This window comes from Copadichromis virginalis, linkage group LG8, assembly GCF_057382275.1.
Source record: "Copadichromis virginalis isolate Kocher_CV1m ecotype Utaka linkage group LG8, C_Virginalis_male_GT1.1, whole genome shotgun sequence".
Lineage (NCBI taxonomy): Eukaryota > Metazoa > Chordata > Actinopteri > Cichliformes > Cichlidae > Copadichromis > Copadichromis virginalis.
The window spans coordinates 27,543,106-27,570,473 of NC_140625.1; the positions used below are offsets into that span (position 1 = coordinate 27,543,106).

Consider the following 27,368-nt stretch of genomic DNA (forward strand, 5'->3'; position numbering starts at 1 on the left):
TAGATGAACTTGGGCTGTATGTGGCCCATAAACTAAAGTGAACAGTTTTTTGTTGTTGTTTTGTTTTGTTCTTGCCGTGCACAGACAAACACACACATCTCTCACAAATCTCTGCAGTGCACCTACAATAGCCCACACAAAGGAGGAACCAGCCATCAGGACTGCTGTTAACTTACAGTCAGCCACTCCATCTTCCTGGTAGTCAGACACTACTGAGGCGTCGTCTGAAGGGGCCGAGCGACCCAGGCTGGAACTGCGGTTGTCATCAGAGCCTTCATCTTCCCTTAAATCCGCTGGTGGTAGTGATTGTGTGAAACAGAGAGATAAAGGAAATGTCACTAAGAGAGATAATTAACAACAGACTTTATGGCCTCATCTTTAAAAACTACACAGTATGTGATGGAGATTAAGAGATTGTTACTTACATCTTATAGGAAACTCCTCGGGGTTTCTGCAAAACCAAAACAGGTACAAATCAAAAACTACATTTTTGCAGTGACTTGCAAAGGTTTCTGTGCTTTCATTTTCAGACAGCTTCGCTCCAGCATTACTTCTGAAATTCAGTAATTGTTTCTTAAGCAGAAGACCACAAAACCACAAGGATTCTATAGCAGAGCTTGTGTCTCTTATCATGCAGTGCAGGCAGTGCCGACTTCCGGAGTAAGCTGTCACCAGTACTTCATACAAGAGGTTGACTTTTTTGGGCTCGTGCTCAAGAATTAAATCACATTTAATTGTCTCAATCAAGAAAAGATTATTGCACGAGATCTTTAAAAGCTGTTTTAACAATAAGAGCAAGAATTAGGTCTCGAAGGTGACACCATTAGACTTAATCAGCTCCTTCAAATGTAATCATGCAAACTGTGTTTAAAGCAATTACAGCAACAATTAAAGGTTTTGTGTGGCATTATCAGCTAAAATTAGATAACGGAGTCTTTGAAATGACTTTTAAAAGTGGGTTTCTGGGCCTCAGATTTAGAGCTTCTTCGAAAGGATAAAATCATACCTTGAATGGACGACCCTGAAGTTATTCAGCAGAACCTCTCGTGTCTCTTCTGCAGATTCACTCAGGTTCTCACCATGAAGAATCTCTGTCACAAACAGCTCGCAGTCTGAGGGCAGCAAACCATCTATGCTAAATTAAAGCAACCTTGGCATTGTGCATTTCCTGTATTGTTCTTCAGTCTTCTGTTATGCATGTTGTATATATAACAGAAACTACAGATGTAAATTAGCAGTTTTGCTTCAATCTGACATGTTTACATGCTATATTTTTATCCTTGTGCTAATTAGCATGCACTGTCCCTGTTAAATAACCACGAACATAAAAAAATAAATAAATAAATTAAGCACTGAGGGTTATGAGTGACTAAAGGGTCACGATCATGAAGCGTTTACACAGAATAATGCACTACAATGCACTCAAACAAAGCAAACCCTGCAGTCTGTGTTAGCGTACCTCCATGACTCTCGAAGTGCGGCCTGCACAGCAGAGGCGACCCTCGGGAGCATTTTACGTGGCCCCGGAGCGTAACAAAAAAAAAAAGGAACGCAACAGTTCATGGCATACTGTGATATAACAGCGCAAAATGAAACCGAGGGAGCATTTCTCTGCAATTTCAACACTTTTATTGTAGCCATGATGGCAGATTAAACCTTCCTAACTTTGACAAATACAGCTGGTGTTAAGAAATGCCAAGAGCCATCTCGCATGCGGTTAAACAACAATAAACCAGCACAAAAATTATAATTACCAGCATAAACCACCATCTGATGAACAGAGACATTATAAACAATAACTGAAAGTGTTTAATGTGGGAGCCTCAATTACGCTAGCTTCCAAACTGGCATCCAGACAATAAACTTTAAGAATACTTTCTATCTGGTACTTTCATATCTTTGTTCCTAGTTTATCACTCACAAATCTCGCATCAAGTTTTCTCTTTTATAAAATATTGCTTTATGTTTCACAGTCCTCTCTTTGTGCTGAGCTCATGAGCTCATGAAGATGTTTGACACATTAAAGGAAAAACCACCACGTGCTAACAGCTTCAGTATGCCTTAAATCTTCACTTTTTAGGAACTCTAAAGGAGGGCTGAGCATAGCTCTTCCAAAAAGCCTTTCACCCACTGGTGTTTTAATGGAGGACAGTGCAAATACTGTAACACCAGTCCAAAATCTCACAGGTGTGAGATGGTTAAGATATCGTTACTGCAAAGACCACAGCATATGACTCACCTTATCAAACCATCCGGTGAGCCTTTAATAACTTCTTATACTGGTAGAGACCACTCCCATCACAATGCAAATCATCACCCAGGAAAAACTTTGTATTGGTTTTGCTGCGGAAACTCCACATGTAGATTTTTGAGGAACGAAAAAACTATTGACCTGTTAAGTCTGATGTCATTAGCCATTTTCAGGTCCAAATAATTCTTCAGTTCCCCAAGTCAAACAAATGGGGAGAAACCACTGAGAGTTTAAACATTGAACTTAATATAAATGATCACTCGGGGTGTTCACACAGGCTTAAAATGCAGACATCCATGAAGGAAAGGATTTCCAAGGTTTAGCTGGCTAAGTTAGCTGGCTAATAGAAAACTAAATATCAGCAATGTTTGTGAAGTTGGGTTAGCTGACATATGATCCACTACTTGTTGGCTAGCTCAAAGCTATGTTAGGATAACACAAACACATTAGCAGAATTAAGATGTAGAATGAGCGTTAAATTTTTCTCAATTAAAGTTGTGGGTCCCTGAAAGCCAGAAACAATCGCCATCACATGGCAGGAAGAAAACGCCGAAAATGGATAAAATTTCATCCAGAAGAACGTCTGAGACAATACATCAGTAACACAAGGTTAGTAATTAATATGTCGCTATGGTTTGGATTACTTGGATTAGTCATGTAATGAAACTCACTTAACAACTTGTCCAAATCTAGAAATACATTTAGGTTTCTATACATTTTCAGTCCTGTTAGGTAATGTGGTAATGTTGATCTCACCTCAATAGGTAACAAACCATCCACGAGGTCAGAGTTGACACTCTGACTGGCTGCTTCTGGCCCCCGGGTTGCATATTTAACAGCAATACTCTAAGTAAAGACGTGACTCAAACCAAGCCAGCAAAACAATACCATGAGATGCCATCTCTGTCTGGGTCAAGAGTTTAGATATTTCCTTCAACTAGTCACCTGCACCTCAATACTTTATGCTTTCCTTCTACTTACTTACTAAAAGAAAAAAAAGGGCAAACACATAAGGCTATCATATCCCTCTAAAGTAAACTGCAAACTTGATTTGATGAGGTGGAAACATTACAGAGAAATGTGACACCAATCTTTATGATAATGAAGGCCAGAACAGGTCGGTCAACATCACTTATCTGATTCAATTTCATGATGCACCCACTCATATTCTACAGAGATGTTCTGGCCCATGCAAATGTTCTTCCAAAAGCCTGTTGGCTGGCTTAGCAGTGGATGCAAATGTAGTAAATGTCACGGCAGCAGTGAAGATCTATGAAAATTGTTAAGATGCAGTGTTAAAAGTTCTCTATAACACTGTGTGCTCAACAGGTGGGAGCTCAACTCTAAAGAGTGCCTACTTAAACTGACTTTAAAGTTAAACTTGTCTATGGGGAAAGAAAGATATGTTAAATGTAAAAAAATAAATAAAGATATTACCATACAGAAGCCTCGTGAAGTCGTCCACATTTGTCCCCATCCCTTTGGTTCACCTATCCAAAAAATAAAACTTCAATTTGATGATTTATCAGACTTATTCAGCTCCTTTAGGCTTTGGGTTTTACTCCACAATGTAGCCTACGTAGCTCCAGTCTTTAACGTACCATTACAGCTCAATGAGACTTAAAAAGGAACCCGGCACACATACACTGTAGATCAACTCACCACCTGTGGCCTTTTGCAATGAAACTTCCGTGCATGCATCAACATTTGCACAAAACGGGGAGGAGCAGGTGCACAAATGACAACTTCCTCTGCATTCTGGTTTCTCAGCTGAGAGCAAAGAAGCTCTGCCTGACAATGAGACAAAAAAAAAAAAAAACCCCACCGCTGTCTGGCTTATAAGGCTTAGTAGGTCATGTACATGAGCTGCTGCCTGCCGGTGTTATTACAAAACTGCATGTGGTAAATGCACAACCACGTCTAGACAAGCAAACTAGAAACTAATGCAAAGTTATTCCACATAAAAATCAACAAATCTGGAAAAGGTTCCCACCTGACCCTCTCAGAATAAGCATTTATTTTTCAGACTCTAGCACAGGACCATCATGGACCACATACAGCCCAGTTTGATCTTAAGAGGGCCAGGCTAGTAAAACTCTTAATAATTCATATTTATTTATTGGTTACTTAATTACTTTGTTGTAATATGAATGGCTACAGGTGAGGTCTTTATCAGTGGAAACAAATGAAAATACAGTTAAAATTCCAAAGCCCCCCATTGGGCCAGACTGGAGTCTTATGTTTGACACCCCTGCTCTAGCATATTTAATGAAACCATGTAAAACTTTACCTTCATATTACAAATATTTTTTTAATTACAGGCCCTCCTAGTGCATCTGGGTTATCAAAATCTAGCACTTTTTAATTTGCCTTATTTTTTTCAGCTGAAAAAACACATTTAAACTCTGCTAGAAACTGCAACTTAACACATTTTTACGCCCACACCAAGTCTCACAATCTGGGGCAAAATTCTTGGTTTTTTTTCTACACAAATTTTTTCTACATCACTTATATATCACAGTGTCAGCAGCAAAACTCCTCCATTTTAAGGCAGCTGACTTAAAGGAAGCATTGGTAACCTAGATGTTTGATCCAACAGTTAAGAAAACTCAAAATATCAAGGTAACATGATTCAATAACTTGTGTTACACTGCTCTGCAACCTCTGCTGGCCTCTTTCACAGAGGCAGTGAAAGAGTTGTTGGGTCTTGTCCACACATTGTAAGGTAAGAGTAAAGGCTACTTCCTGCCAGACCTGTTTGTGCTCTCAAGAATGCAATTGTGCACTTGACTTACTTGGGTTATCTTGTAAATTAAAATAAAACCCATGTTTCTAAAAACTCTGGTGTCAGTCTTCATTTTATATTGTGGCTTATAGGTATACAGGATTGTAATTGTGGTATTTACAGCCCAAAGTACAGCTTGTGTGTACTTTAATCGTGATAGGATTTACTAGCATTGACCGTAGCTCTGTAAACCGATTAATTTACCTTAAAAAATATTTAGGTAAATTGATAATACACACATGAAAAATGTATCATGATATACCTCCAGAGTAGCTAAGTTTAATTTAGCTAAATAAAGTCTGGTGACGGTGCTTGGCTTTTTAATTAACTGGAGGAAGTATTTAGAAAACCTTGTTGTTGTTATGTCGCCTTCAGTGCACATACTGCACAGCTGGAGTCACAGGCCAGAACTAAAACTTAGCACTATTATTCTCATAATGAAAGTAACTGCTGTTTAATTTGTCTAGCTGTCCATGCAAGTTTTATATTACGGTAGCCTAATTTAGCATGCTAGGCTAAGTTAAGTTAGCCTAACTTCGCTACAATCGTTGATAGGCGTTTATTAGCTAATTTTGGCTTCTTTAAAGTCAGCTAAATGGCCCTTCAATGTTTATCTTCTATCATTTTTCCTGTTAAGGTTATATACTTACCAGTTAACGTGGAAATAAAGGTGGGAAGCTATTTTAAATGTGATTTTAGATAGCGATCTTTATGTAAGTCTTCTCCCTGCGTGCGGCTTTCAAGTGCGTATGTTTTCCGTTTTTGCTACTGAACCTGAACCTCATCCTGAACTACCAATGTGGTTATAAAAGCTTTTCAGAACCATATTCTGATAAAGGTGAGCTACAATTCCTCGACCTTTCACAGAAAGATAATTTTTTAAAGTTTTATTTTACTGACCGCTTTTTGTTTTTGTGCAAATGCTGAGTTCAAGTACGCCCAGTCTTTCAATCTTTAAAATGGTAAATTTAATTTGTAGCAGGAGAGATTTTTTTAGGAAGTAATAACCTAATGGGGATGTCTAATGCTTTCCCTCTAGTAGATATTGTGTTCTGAATCTGTCTTTCTTTTTTCTTTTTTTTTAAAGATGAGAATATAAATATCAACAGGGATGCAGTTAACATATAGCTTTGTTACTGAATCTGAATTTAACTGGTTAAACATTACCTTCTGCATAAATAGCACATCTTGGCAAAGCGGGTATCATAAATTCTCAGTTTCACTGCTTAAATATGACACTTTCATGGGTCTTTGGTTTTGGCTGAAAAACTAATTAGTATATTTATGACAATAAATGAATGCAGCTTCACTAAATTGGCCCCTCACTATTTGACAGGGCCTGGATGAATGGTTACGTTTGCCAGCAGAGGATGACCTGGATTGGACTGGGCTCAGCTGAAATGAGCAGAGGAGGCTGTGGTAGTAGCTATATTAGAAATAGAAATATTGGTGGTTGTTGCTATTGTGTTATTGATCCTCTATTACTGAAAGCGTGTGAGGAAAGCCATCAAATAAGCAAAGCTCAATCAGACACAGCTCACATTGACAGAAAACACGACGTATCAATCAAGTGATGTATGGCTGATACCATATTTTAAACTATAGACAAGATTTTTATTATTTCAGATCTTAAACTTGCATTTTTTAACTCTTAATGCAGCATGTTGACTCTAATCTTAATCGTTGCAGCTGCGATGATCCTGTTTTTATTTTAAAATCTTTTTTTTTTTGATCACCAAACAATACTTTCACGTGTTTTCACATGTTTTCATGTTAAATTCTGTCTCATGATGGAGTCCTTCCTTGTCACTTCTCCACAAGAACCCGTGGGGTCAGGGCGAGTTGAATCCCATGTCAGGATTGTCCCCACACTGACCTGTGCCTGACTGGCCTTCCAGCAAAAAGCCCCTGTGAAGGTAAGAGGAACTGGGGGTCCCCTCCCCTGGAAAAGAGGTTCCCTCCCCTTGACAGCTCCACAGAGCCCCAGCCACCTGCCTGCTGGGTCAGCCCCATATGAAAAGGGAAGCCCTTTGTAATCCAACGGGGATTACACCACCCAACAATGCACCGCTGAAAGAGCGACAAAAGCCCTGTATCAAACGCCGCCGAGGGGGAGCAAGACTATGATCTCCCACTACTACCAACTCTGACTCCTCTGCTGCCTCTCATCTCCCCAAGAGGCTCTCACCCCCTTCAGCATTTGCTGCCTCTGTCCTCCTTCTGCCCTCTCTCATCTCCGGGATCTGGCCTTTTATCAGCGCATTCCTTTTCATTTGCATTGCGGTGTGGGGAGGGACAGCAGGTCTCTCTGATCTGATAGAGCCAGAAGAGAGAGAGTCAGGAGGCTCCTCAGGGCATGAAGGGTATGTGTGTGTGTGTGTGTGTGTGTGTGTGTGTGTGTGTGTGTGTGTGTGTGTGTGTGTGTGTGTGTGTGTGTGTATCCTGTCCTGCAAACACACAACACTGCATTCTCCAGATAGGCAGTCCAGAGGGGCAAATAAAGAGGCACCCACACCTGTCTGTCGAGCTCTGTTTGTCTTTAGTTTAGAAGAGGAAAAGGAAGTAGTTTAAAAAGAAAGCGACACTCACCTTCAAACAAATTGGCCACAAAAATAGCTTAAAGTCACTCCTTCACCTTTCAAAATAGAATATATCTCAAGATGGTGCGCAAATTTAAATGCATTCATTTAAAAAAAAAAAAAAGGTGTTTGGCCTGATTCTTGACGGTCTCTTGTAAATGTTTGTGTTGCTCAAGGAGATAAAAAAAGATGTAGTTTACTCTTCAGATTTCCTCCGAATCATTGAATTCCCAACCCACCCATTGCTCAAACATATGTCAGTGCAGGGGGGGGCGAAGTTAAAAAAAAGTGATGATAGATTGAGGACACGAAAGACAGAAGAGAGCAAATGTGCTGTGCTAAATCTACAACCTTCAGTCAGCCTCACATTGACTGACTCGGAGAGTTACCTCAGCTTGTGCTCCAATCAATGTTAGCCCTGAGAGCATTGAATAGAAAATCATTCAAATTGTATTATGTTAGGATATATGAGCCGTTTCAAAATATTAATTCAGCATTATTTGAGGTGTCTGTTAAGGACAGCAGTTACAGCTAGCAGTGCGTTGACTCGACTGAGTGATTGCACACCTCTATTACATGTGATGTATGAATGTGTGAGCGAGGGACCTATTTTTCATTACCAGGACTTTGTCCCTAGAGGCAGTTGTTAAAGAAGAATCCATGAATTACCCCTCTGGAACAACTGGCCCTTGTCATAAGCCGAGAGGAGAGGGAAAGTGAAGGGGGAAAAAGGGAAGCACAGCACTATTGATAGTGGTGGGATTGAGAGACTGGAAGGACGCCAGAAGAATGTGTCTGCCTTTGCTTGTGATCCGGCAACGCTGCCGCCTCTCCCTCTGTCCAGTTAATTGGAATACAAAGCAGAGCAGGGTCGATGAGAGAGCGGCGGTGAGGAGGAAGAGGAGGAGGAAGGTGGTGGTGTGAGGGGAGGGTGGTAAGCTGCTGTCTGTCTACAGCAACACTCAACCTTCACTGCTCGCTGGGAATTGACTGTGGAACCAGCAAGCGAGACCGACACACTGTCACTGGTAAAATGAACTGTCACCTTGCATTTCTCAGCCTCCTGGCAGCATCGAATTGGCCGCTTTGAACCATGTGACGTGACACTGATTGAGTTCTGGTTTCCCCCCTCCTGGGCTTTAAGGAAAAGAGCTGGTTTAATTTCAAGTGTGCAAGCTTTCCATGCAAAGTATCAGGCAGCGCTTCGTACCTGCGTCTTTACACCAAAGCTTTCTCTTCTTCCTCACCACCCCTCATTATTTCATCGTGCTGCCTCGTTACGCTGCCTCTCAGCTAGTCTTGTTTTTCTTACGGCATATAGTCATGGCGGTCTGACAGGCACACAGAGGAGGAAAACTATTAGGGGTAGCCATTTGGATCCTGGAGGCAATCCCGGGGAGTATTAAGACGTTAACCCTGGCCAAGTCACTTGTCTCTCTCAGTTACCATGCTGATGGAGTGGGGAAAGGATGCAGTCGCAGTGGGACCCGGGAGACGGGAGCTTCAGGTCGGCCAGCGCCTCCAGATCCAATCGAGCCTGACTCGGATGGGGGATGGTTGTCAAGAATGTCTCAGGCTTGGCTATAAAGAGCCTCAGTGCCAAAACAAAGAGCGTGCCACTCATACCCAGGCAGCCCCTCTCCACAAACCTCAAAAACTGTGAAAGAAATCATGAAAATAAAAAGAATTAGGGGTACGGCAGTACACTGGTACCAACCCATATCTACTCAGATTATAAGACTTTCAAATGTAATTGTTTATCATAATTTTGTTTCCCTCCTACAGCAATGAGGGTATAAACACCAACATAATTTTTTTTAAAAGGGAAAAAAAACTACTGAATTTCACAGACCAAACACCTCAAATGAATTTTGATAACAATAAAAAAAAATGCATATGCAAGTTTGGTTTTAATTTCTTTAAACACCTTTTTAAGAAGTGTTTAAAAGTCTGTTTTTCTCATCATTGCTAATTATAAAAATATGCGTGTTACATTTAAACCCAGTTATGTCTGCACACGGAGTGATGTCATCAAAGCATTTCACCTCAGCGTCCAAGAGTCGTGCTTCATATTAGGGGTGAAACACTGTGTTAATAATGCACATATAACACTGCTAATAACTGTGTAATTATTATTTTTATCTGCTCTTTCTACAGTTATAGTTCCACCTCTGTAATGCTTTCATTCTTAATTGTTTGCCAGAAAATATAAAACGCAACAAATCTGTCTTATTGCATTGATGCTAAAGATACTGTGACAACACCATTAACTGATACAATCATGAAGTGAAACTTACATATGCAAACAATCTATTAAGCTGTAGATTTTTTTTTGAATCGGTAAATTAATAAGTTTCAAGGATGGATGAGCTTAAGAGAGAAACTGCCCCCAAACAGTCCTCATAAACTAAGGAGGAGGAGAGACCCCTCTCAGAGCCAATGGGAAACCAAACAGACGTTTTATATGGAGAAAAATGCTTTTTCTAATTTCACATATCCCACAGAGATGACATCAAATGTCTTATTTTGTGTAGCCAGCAGCACAAAAGCCGAACAAATTCATTGTAGTGCCAGACTGACAGAGAAAGTTAAGAAATGTTAAAACTGAAGATGTTTATATTTATTTCAAATAATAAATAAAAGAAGATTCAGTGCACAGAGCTGTTTCCCCTTAAGTTTCTGATTCCATACACCTATTTTTAGTTCTTCCATTTCTTTGGTTAGACATTAATTTATGGTCTCGATCTTAATAAAGGTCAATAGCATTTAAAAAAAAAAAAAAAACAGGACAAAGATGGAAAATGAGTCCTTGTTTGAACTGTAATTTGTTAGGTTTGATAAATATTCTAAGAAGTTTTCAAGAAACTGAACAGAACCAAATTTCTTTCATCCATTTATTTTGATGTCTGTGTCTTACAGTACAAGATAAAATGGTGTTATCCCTCAAAGCTGTGTTTGATATCTTCCCTCTGTGGTATCTTTTGGATGACCAACCCCCGGTTATGCCATGAATACTGTATCTAGTTTTCCTTTGAAGCCCGGGGACCCTGCAGAGTGACATGCGACAGAGGAACTGGTAGAAAACCAAGGAAGTGAGCCTGGCAATAGACTTGTAAAAGAGCCTGCAACAACTGCAAGCAGCATGGGGTACAAACAGCACTGGGTTGACCTCAAGCAAAGTGCAGGGAGGGGGGCGGACGTGCCGGCTAAAGACATCTGAGGAAAGAAAAGGAGGCTGTTTTTGCTGGAGCTATTAATAGTTTCGACTATATTTGCGCCTGTAACAGTTTCTTCTTTGTGTTCCTTTTGTGTTCATTAACCATTCTGTGCTCCTCTCCTCTCGCTGTCCTACATTCCCCGGGCGAAGGCGAAGAGGGCTGAACTGATCCGAAGGTGAAAAACATCCTCCTCCTTTCTCCTCTCCCCCAGCTGAACATCTGTCTCCGTGGTGTTGGCTGCAGCACCGACTCTGACACCTCCAGATGGAGAGCCCACTGGGAGCGCTGAGGTATTACCTACAGAGATGGCAGAGATCGCACCTCTGGAATGAAGTCCCACACTTGTTTTCCACACCGTCCCCCTTTTTTGTTGTTGAATCTGTCACTATTCACCTTATAGATTATCGCCTTCCCAGTCCTTGGCCTTGCGACTCATCTGAAGAGCAGGCTGTTGGTTTGTAAAGAAATGCATGTCACCAAACCTCTCTGCTCCTTTTCTAATTTACAGTAATGGGCCGTATGGTATTTCAACTGTAACTTCTATTCGTAGGACTGTATCAATTTTTAATATAGTTGTCAGAGGACTGCATACTCATGCAGATATATTTCAAATGATTTCCATTTCCTTAAAACTTGTTTTTGAGCAGCCTCGGAGAGATTAAAGTTTGCACAATCTGGAGCACAACCTAAATGACCTACAACCTTATTAGTCTCAATATTAAAAGCAATACCTGCAAAGATCTGAGAGACTTAGAGCGCACTTCTCTGAGCCTCTCTGGTGTCTTGACAGATTGACTCTGCATTCATTTGTGCCTGAACTCTGTGTGAACCTTAGCTTTGGGGAAAGGGGCAGCAACAGGCCAGTGCTGTTGGGGCAGAAACTGTGTGCAAACCTAACACCCAGTGCAAATATTGAAACTGCTGCCCCTTCAACATCACAAGAAAGTAGGCGGTCAGGTCCGGCGAGCCTTTGACTCAAGGTGAAACCAGAGTAAGCGCTGAGAGGTTAATTGATTTCATCATTTTAAAAGAAAGATTGTTAAATTTTATAAGATACAAATGGACTTCAGTGACAACCTGTGACAACCTGTGTCCCGGCAGAATTTGGGTAACAAATCGAGCCTGAGACCTGCCTCCCTGGAGTTTGTTGTCATGTTTAGAGCCCCTGGAGGTATTTCGAGGTGAAAAGGTCACTGAGAACCACCCCATGTGTTGTGAAAGATTCCTCTTGTCACATTATGCAAGGGGACTAATAATAGAGGTAAACATACAGGGGGGGAATAAGTTTTTAAAACCACACATAACTTTATTTTACACAGTGAAACAGAACAAATTCTTTATCAGAATTTAAAGTTTGATTGGACTGAATCAGAATTATCTGGATACTCTTTTTTTGTTTTTATTTTATTGCACACTCACACACGCAACAAATACAACTCTTATTGCATTTTATAGACTTTATTAAGCTAAATTGTTTCAACAACTGTTGGAAAATACCCTGTAAATAAATAGTGCAAACGGTAACACTGAGTACATCAGTGCGCCAACAAACAAAGAAAAAACAGCATGGAGGTGTGTAATAGAAAGATTAAATGACTACAAGCAGACACTGCCTACCCTGTATAGTTCACAAGTCCACAAGCAATTTTCAGTTTTTTCTGGAATGGTGCAACTTTGGGGAAAATGTGAAAAACTCTGCTCGGGCCTCCAGTTATATTTGTAGTCACGGTTTAGTTTTTCTCTTGTGTCTTTGGGGAGGCTTCAGAGGTGGAAAGTTTCTCCGTTGGTGCCGGGGTGTTGACTAAAACACAGCCCAGTTTCTCCCGTTTCTTCTGCTTCATCCTCCGGTTCTGAAACCAGATTTTCACCTGCGTCTCATTGAGCTCCAGGCTGGCCGCCACCTCCACCCGCCTTGCCCGCGATAGGTATTTGTTGAAGTGGAATTCCTTCTCCAGCTCGGTCAGCTGCTTGGTGGTGAAGTTAGTGCGGATCACGTTGTGCTGGCCGGGAACACCGAACTCCGACACGACTGCTGTGGAGAGAAATGGATGAATGGGATGATAGAGGAAAATGAAAGTCGTGGGGCTAAAGAGTGGGCTTTAATGACGATGAAAATGTCAGCGTGAACAGAAGAAATGCGTGAAATATTAGCTGCCAAATCATTTGAGGACAATCTAAAACAATTTGGTCTAATTATATCAGCTGGATGGGGGTTTTACGCACGGGGAACAGATCCCGTTTGGTTTCTAAACTGCATTTCTTAGCTCTGATTTCCTCATAACAGACCTGTTTTGGGAGGATTCCTCTTCACTTTCATCCAGTCGAAAGTTTTCGAAGTTTCCTCTACATGCTCCAAATCCCTTTCCTTACATGGAGGCGGTAACCTTGCGTAAACACTTTCTGAATATTCTTGCTGCCTCTGATCCCCGCTGCCAAAATGCAGATACTGGCCTCCCGGTGCAACCCCAGGCCCACAACTGTCCCCGGTATAGGGAGCCATGTTTGTGGCGAGGGGTGAGACTTGTGCATGGATAAAGCTCCGGTCCTGCTCGGGGGCGAGGCCGTACTGGTGATGTCCGTACTCCAGAGGTGAGCCATACACGGAGTTGCCCGGTCCCGCGAACGGCATGTCCAAGCCTACGTGGTTCTGGTGGTGCAGAGGGAGGCTCGGAGTCTGGTGGGGCGCCGAAGTTGCGACCATTACACGTCCGTCCGGTGCGTAACTATCACTTGTTGCGCAAGAGTTGGAGGATGTATATCCATGGTTTAAGTTGTGGTATCCGGCCTTTGCGCTGAAAATATTTGCTCCCCGGTTGCATACGGGGTAATCTAAGTATGAGTTCATCCTGAACCTGGGCCTGCCGTTTGTTCAGAACTGATCAAGACCGTGCAGTCATTAATCGGTGCTCCCTTTGCCCTAACCTTCTAGGTAGTATGTCAAAGCTGTAAAACTGCCTTCCACCCTCATATCACCTTCCTGACACACCATGTGACCCGCCAAACGCCAATGGCAAGGGACCTACAGCACTCTGTCAAGTCTGCAGACTCGTCCATCAAACGGCCTCGCATTTACATGACAAATGCTTCAATCAAACTCGCTCATCCATCTGATAGGAAGGCAAACAGGAGGACACATTTTCAGGCCACAGTGTTGCAGGAAGAAAAAATGATAAATGAATATGAGAAAAAAATGATAATAAAAATGATAATAACAAAAAAGTTACTTTTTTCGAGTTATTTTACTCTTGAACAAATAATATAAAATAACCTTTTCTATTAATTTATGGCCTGCAGCTGTTTTAATTGTGATATCATTTGTTTTTCATGCACTTTGTTTAATTCTCTGTTCTAAATGACATGAATGAAGCTAATTTCTATACTGAAAATAAACTTTTTGTAGCTGCTTAAATAACTGGCTTATTATTAAAACACGTTCGGACTGAGTGAACCCTGCAGACAGACACCGAATCAGGCAAGGGGGGAAAGGCATTGCAGTGACTCCAGTGATCCATCATGGCTCCTTTTAAAAGATTGACAGCTTGTTTGGCCCATTTCCCCCATAAAAGAACAAAGACACGTTTAAGAACCATATACAGTCTTTTTTTTCTCCACCGCGTCTTTCTTTTTCTGCTTAAAAGTTGTTCACACTTACAGGGTAAAATCCTCCAAAGCCTACAAGCTCCACTCTCCTCTTATAAGAGTTAATGTAAGGTTATAAACCTCAGGCGCTAACTAAGCTCTAATTAAAAGAGAGAAATTTGCGCTTGGCTCTTTTATTTTGGAGATCAAATCTGGTGGAATAAATTATTATTATTATTATTATTATTATTATTATTATTATTATTATTATTATTATTATTATTATGTTGGGTAAATTACAGCAGTGAACCTTTTTAATTTAAGGTCTTAATTATTAAACGAAAGTTAAAGTCGAAAAGAAAATAACCGAAACTTTGCACTTAAAACACACAGCAAATGATTTATAAATACAGATAAAAAACAACAACATTTGAGACTAATATTCTGATTAATTAGTCAAATAAATAAATAAATAACGCATGCATGGAAATATATCAGTATTGCGCTTCTTTATAAATCCACACCGTGCGCTACAGGTGGGTCAGTTTGGGAGCTTGCATGATTCTTTCCTGAGGACTGCAGCTCTGTGAGAAATACGAGCCGCTCAGGTCGTTTCCTCGCAGGTTGGGGTTTGGTGTGTGTGAGCTTGTGTGGGTGCTGTACTGCACATCAAACTGCGGGCCATGCGTGAAGCCTGAAACTGGATATTTAGAGTAGTTTGCCGGGTACGCAGGCTGCTGCTCCTGCTGCAGCTGGGGCCTGAGCGGAGGGGAGGCCGGTTGGTAATCCCCTCCCAGATGGACATAACCCAGGCTCGACAGAGTGGGGCTTCCCGGGGCGGAGGGGGAGGACGAGGGCGAGCAAGAGGAGGTGGTGATGGCTGGAGGGAGGCCCTGACCTCGCTGGTCCTTTTTCTGCTTCATCCTCCGGTTCTGGAACCAGATCTTGATCTGCCTCTCGTGAAGGTTGAGCAGGCCGGCCATCTCCACGCGCCTCGGCCTGCAGAGGTAGCGGCTGAAGTGGAACTCCTTCTCCAGCTCCACCAGTTGCGCGCTCGTGTACGCGGTGCGCGTTCGCTTGGAGGCCGGGGTCGCGCTGCTTGGACTCTTCTCGTTCACGGGGCAGTCTGTAGAGACAATAATGTGCACGGGAACGTGATCAAATTAGAAGCTTCCCCTTCAATAACTCTTTAAGTTTGCACATCTTTTAGTTTTAGTCTTATGTCTCATTCCTGCTCTTCCTGCTATGACCCCCCACCCCCCCACCCCCCATTATAAAAAAAAAGCAAAAAGTAAAAGATCAAAAGTAAAAACAGCAAATTAAAGTTTAATCAGTAAATAAAATCAACAGCAGAACAGAATAAAGGAGCAGCGCAGAGGACACATAACGTTACCACAGCTTCGCGGTGCCTCTGGTGCTCTGTGAGCAAGTTAGTACGCATGTGCTAAAGGGCAAAGTCAGCAAGCTCCAAGGCTAAAATGCAGGTGATGAGTTTGTGTTAGAAGTCTACGCATTTCAAGGATGTTGATTTTAACTATTTGTGTGTGTGTGGCGGGGGAGGGGCAATTTCTATGCGTTTAATGATTTACTAAATGAAACCCAAATATAAAAATACATTTTTATATACAAGAAGAAGTGCTGTCCAGGCTCGTTCTCGTTTGGTTTATGTGTGTCTGATGTCAAATAAGTAAGATAAGATAAGATAAGATAAAACTTTATTAATCCCTCGGGTGGGTTCCTCTGGGAAATTCGGTAAGTCAGTTGATACTGGACATTTGACTGTCTTATGCCTTTTATTTAAATATTTTTTCTGTCATAAATCATGAAAGTCTCTGATTTAGGTTCAGAGAAACTGTATTTAAAGTGGAAGATAATTGCAAAGAATAAAAACGTGAGTTTAAATGAAGGAGGGCCATCTATATCTGTGTGTTTCCTGTTTTAATAAGCAGCATTTCTGCGCTGATGAGTCATTCTGTCTGTGTCCTGTTACTCTCGGCTTCGTCTGTCCCCCCAAAATCGATTAAATCTGAATATTTTTCTATGTAATAAACATGACATGTGAAATTAAATTATATTGCTTGGTCTGTTTTATTCTTAAAACAAATGTCATCCTAAATCCTGAGCCAGGGCCTTCCCCTCGCATGCCTGATTGCAGCTTTAATGCTGAACTGCAGGGAATATACGCTACATTAGGAGCTACGTTGAAGGGAAAATGATTGGAAACGGCTTCATTTAAAATCCTCTGCTGCTGCTGGTTTATGTCATACAGACCTGCGACTCTCCTCCCGGGTTTCTGATTTGAGTGTCTGGACTCTTTCATCCAGGGGAAAATCTTTCTGCTCATTGCAAACTTTGGGTTTTGCTGCTTTGACCTCCGGGGAAACGTGCCATGCTCAGACGCCTCCACTTGCTGCTGAGGAGCACACTCAAAGCCGCTCACACCATCCGGAGACTCGCTGAAGAGGTCACGGTGGTGATGGTGATGATGGTGGATGCTGTGTGAAGCGCTGGTTTTCTGCATTTCCATTAAACGTGCACAGGGTCTCCTCCTCCCCCTCCTCTCCTCCCCTCCCTTTTTGACCTTGTGGCGAAGCGCTGGCAGCCAAATGTCACATGGCAGGTTTCCACAGAGGGCTTCTTGGCCTGAGACGATCCAGCAAAAAAAGAAAAAAGACGGAGACAGAATCAGGGAGGAGACTAAATGATCCATCTTATCAACTCAATAGTATGCTGACATGAATAGCAAGCCTCTCCAAGCCAGAGAGGCGACGCAGAATGAAGAGTGTGCTGGAGAAAGAAAGAAAAAACACACACCAAGAGGAGGATAATCCTGTAAAATCTCTGCAGAAATTCAATTATTATCCTCTTGTTCACCCTTTGCAATTAATATGGACCTCAGTGGCCTACAAATTCCTTTTATTGTCATTTAATTATGTAAGTAGCATAAGCAATATATAAGGATTGCAGAGTATTAAAGGGGCAGCTTTATTGGAGGCAGTCTTTTGTTTGATTCAGATTCAGGGCAAGAGAAAAAAAAGAATACTAATTGACAGATATAAATAGCTAAAATATAAAACCATACATTAAATACAAATATAGCAAATAACAGTGTTTTTATTCATGCTTTCAGTGGTGCTGCGGGAAATTAAATTAGGCCTGTATGACTGCTAATAAATAGCAGCCTTTGTTCAGTTAATGGATAGCCCTGCGTTGGGCATTTTTTAAGGGGGAAAAAATTAAACGTTACATCACAGTTTGCTAAGAAAAATCCATCAATTAAACGCAAAATAAAAGAAAAGTGCTTTGTGCGCCGCGGCTGTTTTGTGCGCATCTTCTCGGGCAATTAAATTTAATTCACTTTTCTTCCAAAATTAAAGAGAATGAAATTATTAAAGGCGCAGTTTTAAGGACGAGGAGAGGGAGTGAGCAAGGGAGAGAGGGAGAATAAGACTGGAGGCATGCAGCTTTATGAACTCTGGTTGAACCGCGGCTGGAGTCGGGCTCGTAAATCATAAAGACACATAACCCAGTCCGCGGCACAACAGCTCGGCTGCCTTACCTTCACAACCTACATTCATTCCGCTGCTGAAACAATCCTGCACGCAAACAAAACACACCGGCTCCTCTCACCTTTGGAAAACCTCCCGGATTAGTGAATAATCCCAGCAGAAGCACGCGGCTCTCGTGCGTTAAGGTGCACGCGACGTGGCTTTGAGTGGTGAAGGAGTGGACAGTGTTTCTGCAGCTGCAGACCGCCCTGCGTTGCATTTCTGCACACAGGATCGGCGTGTGTGTGTGTGTGGATGTGTGTGTGTCTGTGTGTGCGCGTAAAAAGGAAGCCTTTCTGCTGATCGTGCAGGCTCAGTTTCATGTATGGTAATAGGCCTGCGATAAAGATAAGAAAGGGGATTTTTACGTCTTTCTATATGGCAAATTGACTTCCTCTACGTTTCTGCGGCAGTTAGAGCAGAATGAAAACCCAGAAACATTAAGTTGGCTCAGCAGAGGGCAGGGGGAGCTGAAATATTTTTGGCACTGAAGTCGATTTGAAGTAGATTTAGATAAAGAAAATGGCCTGTTAAGGAGATGCTTCCCACCTCTTCCACCACCACTGCTGTCATGCATTAAAAACACCCAAAGGCTACCAGTTTTTAATTCCACCGCGAAGCTTTCGGGGCGCAGAGAAATCACACTTCTATGAACACACAGGCAGCCACGTCTTGTTTAAACAATCCTGGGAAGTCGTCCAGCTGCTGTAACAATAAATTCAGACATCCAGTTCAGGACCGATGCCAGAGATGCCGTAAATTACTCAGCCAAAGAAAGCTATCAGTGTTTAGTCTTTATACCAAATGCATTCTTTGCGTAATGGATCCTTTCTTCCTTAATTTAAAAGAGAGATCAGAGAGGTTCATTTCAAAGCACCAAAGTGGAGACAGACCGCGGTCAGCACAGCAGCATCCATTAGAAAAAGAAAAGAAAATCGTGTAACGAGGCCTGGCTTGTGCTGGCTTTGGTTTTTGGTGACCGCTGCAGCGGATCGATTGGCGGTGCTTTGATTTCTCGTCTTCACGTTTTGCTCGATCTCTTTGATTGGCTCTTGAGGGTAATATTTAACTCAGTGGCGTTAATTAATGCAAATGGACGTCTTTGATCTTTGATGCGTGCCACAAAAATGTCTCATGGCAGCCGTGGGCCTTCTGTCCAAAAGGTCTGATTTACCTCACGCACACTGGTGCAGTTATTTTGTGCAATCACCGTTGATTAAACGGCTTCCTATATTTGGCCAGAGCGCTCTGAGAAACCAGATTTATGCTCCACGAGTCGCATTTTACTGATTAAACAAAGACTGAATTAAAATAAACGTTAAAAGTGGAATTTAGCAGACGGAGAAAAAAGCGTGACGTGTTGTGTTTGCTCCAAAATGTTAAAAAACATGCAGACCTGCAGAAGAGATGACCCACCACCACCCCCCTCACCACCACCACCACCATTTTCCACATTTTGATTGGCTCTAGTTTACCAGGAAATGTGTTGATCCATGCATGCTGAGAGTCACAGATGATTAAATGCACTTGAATGAAATATCACACTTGCCCTTCACACTATCAGCTCCATATCTTTAACCTGATTAGTTTTGGTTTATTTTGTTTAAGTTGAATTTTCGCCTGCTTCTCCAATTCAGGGTCTTGAGCCTATCCCGGCTGAAATTTTGATAATAAGTTAGTTATCAAAATTTCAGTCTTGCAAAACATTCTCTGTGCCCCACATGTAGGTTTTTTCTTTTGTTTTTGTTTTTTGTGGCTTTGGTCAGCGCTGAAAGTCTGCCGAGTGCCGTCTGCTTGAACAGCTGTACAGCTCTCCATGTATGCTGATGGATCCGACCAGATGTAGCTTATAGCCCTGGAAGGTTCAACTACAAGCTGCCTTTGTGCTAAGACATTCCCATCAGTCGAAGCTGCAATTTGTGTGGCACTGAATTTCTGAGATTTAGTCCTCAGCCATAACTGCTTAACAACTAGCATGCAGCTACCCTGCTTAACCCCTTTGTGCTAAAGTGCAAAGTATTACCCTCAAAGGTGCCCAAAGTAAGGTCTAACCCTAATGTGTGCCTTTGAGAAAGAAAAGATTATGTCTGTTAGAACTATCGTCTCATTATCAAACAGAATTTCAAAGACAAAAATCATTCTGATGGCATAGGAAGAAAAAATACCGGATTATAACTGATGGTGCATTAACGTGCAAGCATTAGTTTAATGTTACACATATGGTTATAGCACAATAAAAAAGTTTTTTATTCTGTTAATAGGATGCATTAACACAATTATTGTTATTCTGCAAAGTTATCAGAGAAACAATAGCAAATATTTGCCTTTGAAATGTAGTGAAAGTAGACAGAAATACTTGAGTAAAGCACTGCAGGTGCACACAGGTGCACATATAAACATAAATCCTCCTGAGAGCCTATAAAAAGCGCCATAAACACACAAAGAAAAATCAGCAATAAGTGCGCTGTTTAGACAAAAACTGCCCTCTGATATATGAGACGTGGAGGCTGTGTGTGTGTGTGTGTGATGGGGGTGGAGGTGCAGATGGACTGACCTGATAAGTCAGTTTCCACTGAATAACGCATGCACAATAAATATAAATACAAATAGGTTTGATCCTCGTGGAATGTCGTTATCACTCATGTATGACAACATCCCCGAGCTGCACTTTACGCCCATCACTCGCGATCTTCCTCATCGTCTTCTCTCTCTTCTTCTTCTTCTGTCTGGTGTTTGATGGACACACACAAACACACACCCTCCACATACCCCCACCACCTCCACCTCCAGCCGCCCTCCACTCAGTCTGCAGGCCTGCTGACAAATGCAGCGCACTGCAACCGCTCCTGTCAATTAGCTGCAGGAACCACGTGTGCGCAGAGGAGGGGATTTATTGCCCCGAATTAATTCTCTTGAATCGGTGGTGGCAGAGGCTTGATTCCCCACGCAGGCAACACGAGCGAGTCGATAACCAAACAAATACTCATAAATAACCGTGATTTAAAAATGTTGTTTGGCATCTATAAGCAGTAAACAAACAGCAGATATATATGTATAAGTGTTTGTTTGGGTAATTGTCAACAGCTGCACAGCGCAGGCTGAACAGATGTTACGCAATATATAATGTGTCTTTACGGGAGGATTTTTAAAAATAATGTGCATTAATAAAGCTCCTCCTGTCTTCGCCTTTGATTCATTTGTTGCCTTTGCTGCTTAGAAATGCTAAATATAACCGCGTTACTCCCGAAAACTTTAATCAAACTCACACTGCGAGTGCGTAAAATCCAACTTTGGTGAACTTACTTTTTTCCTTCTCCGGTGCCTCATGCTTTTCCTCACCAGGCCGGCTTCTCCATCCAGTCAGGTCCGTTGGAAATGTTTGTTTGAGGTCCTCCTCCTCACATTTCCCCCTGGCTGCAAACTACAACTCCTCCTTGACTATACGGACAGTGGCAGTGAAAAGGAGACGTGACAAATGATGTGCGGAACAATGCCCACATTCAAGGCTCGTCCGGCAACTTTCCCAGATGTCATATTCTTTACCCTCCACCCTCCCCAACAATGAGGCGCTAAAAGGGAGGAAAGAGGAGAGAAAACAGCCAGCCAAACTGAGCAGAAGGCCTGCAGCTCTAAAGAAAAAAAAATCACACACACCACCACGAAATATCAAATGTAGCGCTCATGTTGCACTGATACACAAACAGAAAGGAATTTTCTTGTCTTCTAGACGAATGTTTTTCTTCCCTTCTAGGTGATGTGTCATCATCTACATACTCCCCAAGATGCGAATTTGTGGCTGCTGCTGTATTTACACAAATTCGGATCTACAGGGTGGATATAGGTGACAGATCCTCCGTCTCTGCGGGCGTTTGGACAAAAGCCTGGAAGAATGAAGTCAGCTAATTTAAAAATCAGATCTAAACATGATCTTTTCACTTTGTGAACCGTGACACTGGATATTTCTGGACATTCAGCAATTTTTAATTTAAAAAAACCCTTCATAAGTTATACTAAAGGCTTCATTAGTGATTAATAAATATTATTGACCTGTTTAAGTCATCAATAAGAAAAAAAAAAGCCAGATTGTGAAAAAACCCCTGGGTCTATGATGTTTATCCCTATCGCATGCTGGAAATCTATGTATGTCATGTATGTAACAGGCTATTAAAGCCACATTAAATACTTCATAGATTTTAATAAGTCATTAACAAGTAATTTATCAAATGTTTCAGACATGGAGCAGCATGTTAAATGTTAATAAGTCACAAATAAAGAGGATTAATACATGCAGTCTGCAGTTTTTAATATTAGTAACTTATTAATAAAAGGTTGCAATAAAAAAAACTACTGTACAATTAATTGCAGGTTAATTAGATAAAGATGAAAATTTGGTTAACAAGCTATTGATAAAAGGCTTCATTTATAAAATATTTAGTTATATGTAATACTGGAAGTGTTTAAACCACAAAGTCTTCAATTACAGGAAATGTAATACATGCAGTCTGCAATTATTAATGTTACTGACTTACTGATAAAGATTTAATTATCAACAAGTCATTCAGCTGACAGCCAGATATGTCATTATTATTATTTATTTATTTTTAAAAACAACAACAACAACAACAACATCAACATGTTTGTAGATTTATAAAGGTCAACGCATGTTGCTGGAATTTATGCACAAAAACAAGTCTTTAGTTCAGAACTTATAAATTCATTTATAGATGAGATTAGTTTTAATATAAAGTTTGAAAATAAAGTTTATTGCTATTAATGCCAATAAGTTATTACTGTATGAAAATCTGAAGTTGTAACTGTTTATATCTCGTTGATGGGGTAGGTTAATTTCCAAGAATTGAATTATAAATGCAAATGAGAAATTAATAAGGGGTTTAATGTCTCAGCTTTCCAGTTTTAAAAAAGGTTATTAGAATTTGCTGAATGCAAAACCAGCAGCTGTTATTAAGACATGAATAAGATGTTTTCAATTTTTTTAAAATAATAAAAATTGCAATAATAAGAATATTGAGACAAGTGGTATGATACAACACGTTACACACTCAACGAGTCATTAAAAACAGATATAAAAGTTAATAAGTCATTAATATGGGCTCATAATAACCCGTTCTGAGGATATATATAAATTAGACAGAAGTTTGAGCTTTTAAATGATTAACGCTATCGTTAGAAGAAGGTTGGACATAACAACACTTTATGTTACTACATTATTAAAATACTTTTAGTTAAAAAATCTGCAGGTATACACCTTAATACGTTTTTTAAAGGAGTAAAGTAACAACAATGTCATTAGTAAGGAGCATTAACCACAATACCTGCAGTTATAAGTGTTTATGTGTCATTAATAAAGGTGTTAAACCACAAAGAATGTGATTATAAATGGAAATATGCAAACACTTAGGGGTTTATTACATCAGGTATCCAGTTATAAACATAAAAAGGTTATTAAGATTCATTGAAAGCAAACACATGCAGTCATGGATGTGAATAAGTCATTGTTATGGTGTTTTGATAACCTGCTCAGATCACCAAGTGACCAAATCTGCACTTATTGATGTTTCAAAGTAACAGTACTAAGTAATAAGTCATTAAAAAAGGAGGTAAATCACTAAAAAAAAGTAATTTTTAAATGTATTTGTGATTATATAAGTTAATAAGGAGTATTGACTACAGCAACTGCCAAAAACTATAGATGGAAATGTGCAAATAATAAAGGATTTGATGAATCAGGTCTGGAGATATAAATGTTAATGAGTTATTATTAAATGGGTTCTGATGGTAGGTCTACAGTTATACACGCTAACAAGTTGTTACTAAATGGATGTTGTGTCCGTACCATCTGCAGGGAGTTTCTAAAAAATATCCACTCAGTTCTTATAACCAGCCCGAAGAAGCTTCTACAGCCCTAACACCCAAACGTTATTATTTATGGTTTATAATAAATCTATAAGAGTAACTTAATGATTTATTAACTATTAGCTAGAAAGCCACCAACTCTAAACATTTTTGTAAAATATGCCCACAGAGGTTTGAGTTTGGGCAAATGTTTTACAGCTGCAGTGACCTCATGGCTGTCTTTCTCTAATAAGAAGTAAGACTTAAATATTGTGAGCATTTATAACAGTGATATGACTGAATGCACTTCACCGTCAGAGGCTACAGATTCCTCTTTGAGAAACTCAGACACTCAAATCATAGTAAATACCAAAAGATTACAAAAAGTCCTCCATTAGAAGTTTGAACTCACCACTAGAAATCCTGCAAGGTCATCAGCTGGCATTAAAGCATCTTAAAATGTGTAACTACATGACACACAGCTGGCTTAGGGCAGTGTTTCCTAATTGAAGGTTATTGTGTGACCTCAGAGGGGTCATAAGATAAGCATGAGAGGCCATGGGGTTATTAACGGCAGAAAAAGAAAGAAAAAGAAGCTTTTTTTTCTTATTTTGCTGTAAAATGTAAAATAATTTAACAGGTTTGAGCTTTAAAAAGTTATTTAAACTAAAAACAAAGGAGAAGTTTCACATTAAGAAAGTAATTTTTAAAACACCTTATAAAACTTTATAAAATGTTTGGGATCTTAAATACAGATAAAAATGGTGCAGTAAAAAAGGCCTCAATACCTTTGGAATAACATGGAATACAGATTAGAGCATAACACAAAGTAGAAATACTCTAGTACAAAGTACATGAAGTCAGTCTGATTATTGCCTCTCCAGCTAACGTAAAGAAAAATGAACCCAACCTTTTATTATTATTATTTTTTTTAAATCAAAAAGCAGCTTCACTCCCAGAGCGCGCAGGATTAAATGTGTTTCCCTCCACTCGACCTGATCAAACCGAAAGAAATAACAGATCAACAAAGCTCGTCTTTTTCTCTGTTCTTCTCTGTAACTTACATGCCCCCGATGATAAGAGCTCGAGCTGGAGGCAAAAACCCCAGAAAGAAACCTCATCCATCATCAGCCTGCTCGGTCTGAGGCGCCCTCTGCTGGCACAGCCGCCTCATTACAGAGACCTCACGGACACAAACAAACAAACCGCAGCAGCTGTGAAGTCACACACAGCCTTCCAGATGTTGAGCACCCATACAAACAAAAATGTTCAAGGTGGTTTCATGCATTTTATGATTTTGATTAAAGTCGTTCACAGTGACTGGCTGATTTTAACATTTATGTGCAAATAAATACAAACTCCTTATGTTTACGCTCTCTATTAGGTATACAACATTATATGTATATATATATTTCTATTCGCTGATTTTGAAACTAAGACTTCAATATTTGTGCTAAATTCTAAATTCTGTAAATGTATACAGGAGATATATAACTCAGCGTGCATCGCCACATTTTTTAAACTCAGTTTTCTCGCAAACAAAAGCGCAAAGTGGAGCTGAATTCTGTTAATTTTACGCAGCTGCTTTGGAGTGATTGAAACCCTGATTATAAACTGTGAAAAATATGAGAAATATAAGCATTGAAGCCTCTTCTCTCCTGTGCAAAAGCACCGTGTTATTGCGCTCCTGAGCCTCGGTGGTGACAGTGCAAAGTCTTCCTCCTGACGCATCTGCGTGCTGCAGTCTCTACCGTCTCCTGACCCAGCGATGATCCCCGCCGCCATGAATTATGCATGAGATCCGGGTACAGATTACCCCTATCAATATGCAATACTCATTACGCTGGCTAAATTGCCACTTAATAGTTATGAATATGTGGAAAATGTCTGGGACCCATATAGCCCACCACTACTTTTTTACTCTTTTTTTTTCTTAAACCTGAAATTAGTTTGGAAATACTTTTGGAAATATTGCAGAAGTCTCTTGCAGTCTTTTGCTTTCCTGCACATAATATCATTATGTTTTATTAGTGGCCGCTAGACAATGCACTCCAGGACCCACATAGCCTGGCTTTTCTTTATGTAAAGTCAGTGAAGCCTGTGTCCAGCTCAGAGTTGTCCGAGACTTCACCTTTGGCCGCTCGGTGACTTGACAGATTCGGATAAATCACTCCAGGACCTCGCTCAAGTTCGTTTTTGCATGGCAGCTCTATAAAGCTTCTCATTAGCCTTCAAGAGATTTTATTTTCCCTCCTAAAAAATCAGCTTGTGTTTGAAAAAGAAACTTTGGATTACTTTCTTTTAAGTATGAAAATCGGCCAGTATGTGTCCACGCTGAGCAGAAACAGGGGCCTCTAAATGAGGATGTTCAAACAGCGAAACGTTTAGGATTTTCATGATAAAAGTGACAAATAATGTGGCTCTGTGGCTCAAAATCAGAACTAAAATTTGCGCAATTAAATCTTAATATTTAGACTGTTTTTAAAATAACATTTTAGCAGCCACACTCTTTTAATGCGTAACAGTTATTGGAAGTTTTCGCGCAGCAGCTTAAACTAACTAAACATGAGTGGACACCACTTCCTTCCCCAGTCCAGCCTTTGCAGTCCCATCCACGCAGTTAAGCCGTCACTTTCATTCAAGGTTGTGAATTATATAGTACATTGTCTACTCCCCAAAACCATAAAACCAACTTTATGGACCTCACGTGACTTTTCACAGTCTGTAAGTAATATAGGCCTATACAATCTTTGGTAAGGGGGATTTTTACCAACTTCAGCCTTGCCTATATACCTGTAAAGCCAAAGCTTTACCCCCTCTTTTTTTTTAAAGGTGGATTTTATCAGCAACATATTTTCCCACATGGCAAACATCTCGCTGCAGAGAGGTAAGTGTTTAAAAAGTCTTATTTTTCACTGTGTCTGCGCCAAAAACAATGCGTCAAAAAATTGACCCGAAATCTTGTTTGTGTGTGGGACATTTTAACAAATACTTCAGGTTAATCATTAATAAGTTAAATGCGGGTGAAAAGCAGCCACACACACACTCACATACACACGCACGCACACAGAAAAAGTTGCGCATCTCCACTTAAATATGGCCTGCCTTTTTTTAAAAAAGAAAAACCTAATCTGTTTTTATTCTAATCGATGAGACAGTCGAGACACGTTCAAAGCAATTGAGAGAAACTTTATTTTCAAGCGCTATGAGTTCACTTACAAATACAAAAAGCTTATTGGAGAAAAAAGCTTACATCACTGCCTATCCACAGAATAACCCTTTGCACTAAAAATTTATCACATTGACAGGTTGAATACATTTGCATTGCTCATAATTAGTCCTAAACAATGGTAATAATAATAATAATTATAATAATAATAATAATAATAATAACAGATGCACAAAATATCCTAGAGCTACACATTGGCTTGAAAGTTTATGGATCTTGGCCACAAGTTAACCATCAAAAATAGCAGTAAAAGTTACACTAAAGCGCTTTGAATGGCCCCCGGAATACATTACATTCAATGAAGAGCAGCATGTGGTTTGGAAACT

General features: G+C 40.4%; 3 protein-coding genes and 1 long non-coding RNA gene across 9 annotated transcripts in view; 1 reads left to right on the forward strand and 3 right to left on the reverse strand.

Moving 5' to 3' along the window:
* The window catches only part of skap1 (src kinase associated phosphoprotein 1), a 42,228-nt gene extending 36,409 nt beyond the window's left edge, over positions 1-5,819 (reverse strand). For 2 of the 5 annotated variants that reach the window (XM_085466866.1, XM_085466865.1), the window contains exons 1-6: positions 5,687-5,819; positions 3,914-4,042; positions 3,689-3,741; positions 1,007-1,112; positions 426-451; positions 177-293 (exon numbers count right to left, since the gene is read on the reverse strand). In XM_085466866.1, coding sequence (XP_085322992.1) covers positions 177-293; positions 426-451; positions 1,007-1,112; positions 3,689-3,728 — 289 coding nt within the window. In that variant the 5' untranslated portion in view covers positions 3,729-3,741; positions 3,914-4,042; positions 5,687-5,819. The remainder of the gene's footprint in view (positions 1-176; positions 294-425; positions 452-1,006; positions 1,113-3,688; positions 3,742-3,913; positions 4,043-5,686) is intronic. The other 3 variants (XM_085466864.1, XM_085466863.1, XM_085466867.1) reach the window with 3 other exon arrangements.
* A 567-nt stretch (positions 5,820-6,386) lies between these two features.
* LOC146703593 (uncharacterized) lies at positions 6,387-11,498 on the forward strand. The gene is made up of 3 exons (XR_014922035.1): positions 6,387-6,455; positions 6,858-6,952; positions 10,983-11,498. It is a non-coding gene; the product is annotated as an uncharacterized LOC146703593 (long non-coding RNA).
* A 696-nt stretch (positions 11,499-12,194) lies between these two features.
* On the reverse strand, positions 12,195-14,734 carry hoxb1b (homeobox B1b). Its single transcript, XM_085466869.1, has 2 exons — positions 13,120-14,734; positions 12,195-12,865 (listed from the first exon to the last, which is right to left on the reverse strand). The coding sequence occupies exons 1-2, from the start codon at positions 13,676-13,678 to the stop codon at positions 12,564-12,566; spliced, it is 861 nt and encodes a 286-aa protein (XP_085322995.1). The 5' UTR covers positions 13,679-14,734; the 3' UTR covers positions 12,195-12,563.
* A 58-nt stretch (positions 14,735-14,792) lies between these two features.
* Positions 14,793-21,630, reverse strand: LOC146703595 (homeobox protein Hox-D3-like). Of its 2 annotated transcripts, XM_085466870.1 has the most exons (3): positions 21,264-21,630; positions 16,684-17,055; positions 14,793-15,538 (listed from the first exon to the last, which is right to left on the reverse strand). In XM_085466870.1, exons 2-3 carry the CDS (start codon positions 16,937-16,939, stop codon positions 14,943-14,945), a joined length of 852 nt encoding a protein of 283 aa, XP_085322996.1. In that variant the 5' UTR covers positions 16,940-17,055; positions 21,264-21,630; the 3' UTR covers positions 14,793-14,942. The 2 variants fall into 2 exon arrangements, with proteins under 2 accessions (XP_085322996.1, XP_085322997.1); XM_085466871.1 differs by lacking the exon at positions 21,264-21,630 and having other exon boundaries at positions 16,684-17,066.
* Between the last annotated feature and the right edge of the window lie 5,738 nt (positions 21,631-27,368).

Excerpts from the sequence above, each read along its gene's own strand:
- hoxb1b (XM_085466869.1), bottom strand. The coding sequence starts at position 13,678 with ATGAACTCATACTTAGATTACCCCGTATGCAACCGGGGAGCAAATATT. Across the intron at positions 12,866-13,119 it reads GAGGAATCCTCCCAAAACAG|CAGTCGTGTCGGAGTTCGGT; the intron begins GTCTGTTATGAG and ends TTCTCTCCACAG.
- LOC146703595 (XM_085466870.1), bottom strand. The coding sequence starts at position 16,939 with ATGGAAATGCAGAAAACCAGCGCTTCACACAGCATCCACCATCATCAC. Across the intron at positions 15,539-16,683 it reads ACCCGGGAGGAGAGTCGCAG|ACTGCCCCGTGAACGAGAAG; the intron begins GTCTGTATGACA and ends TTGTCTCTACAG.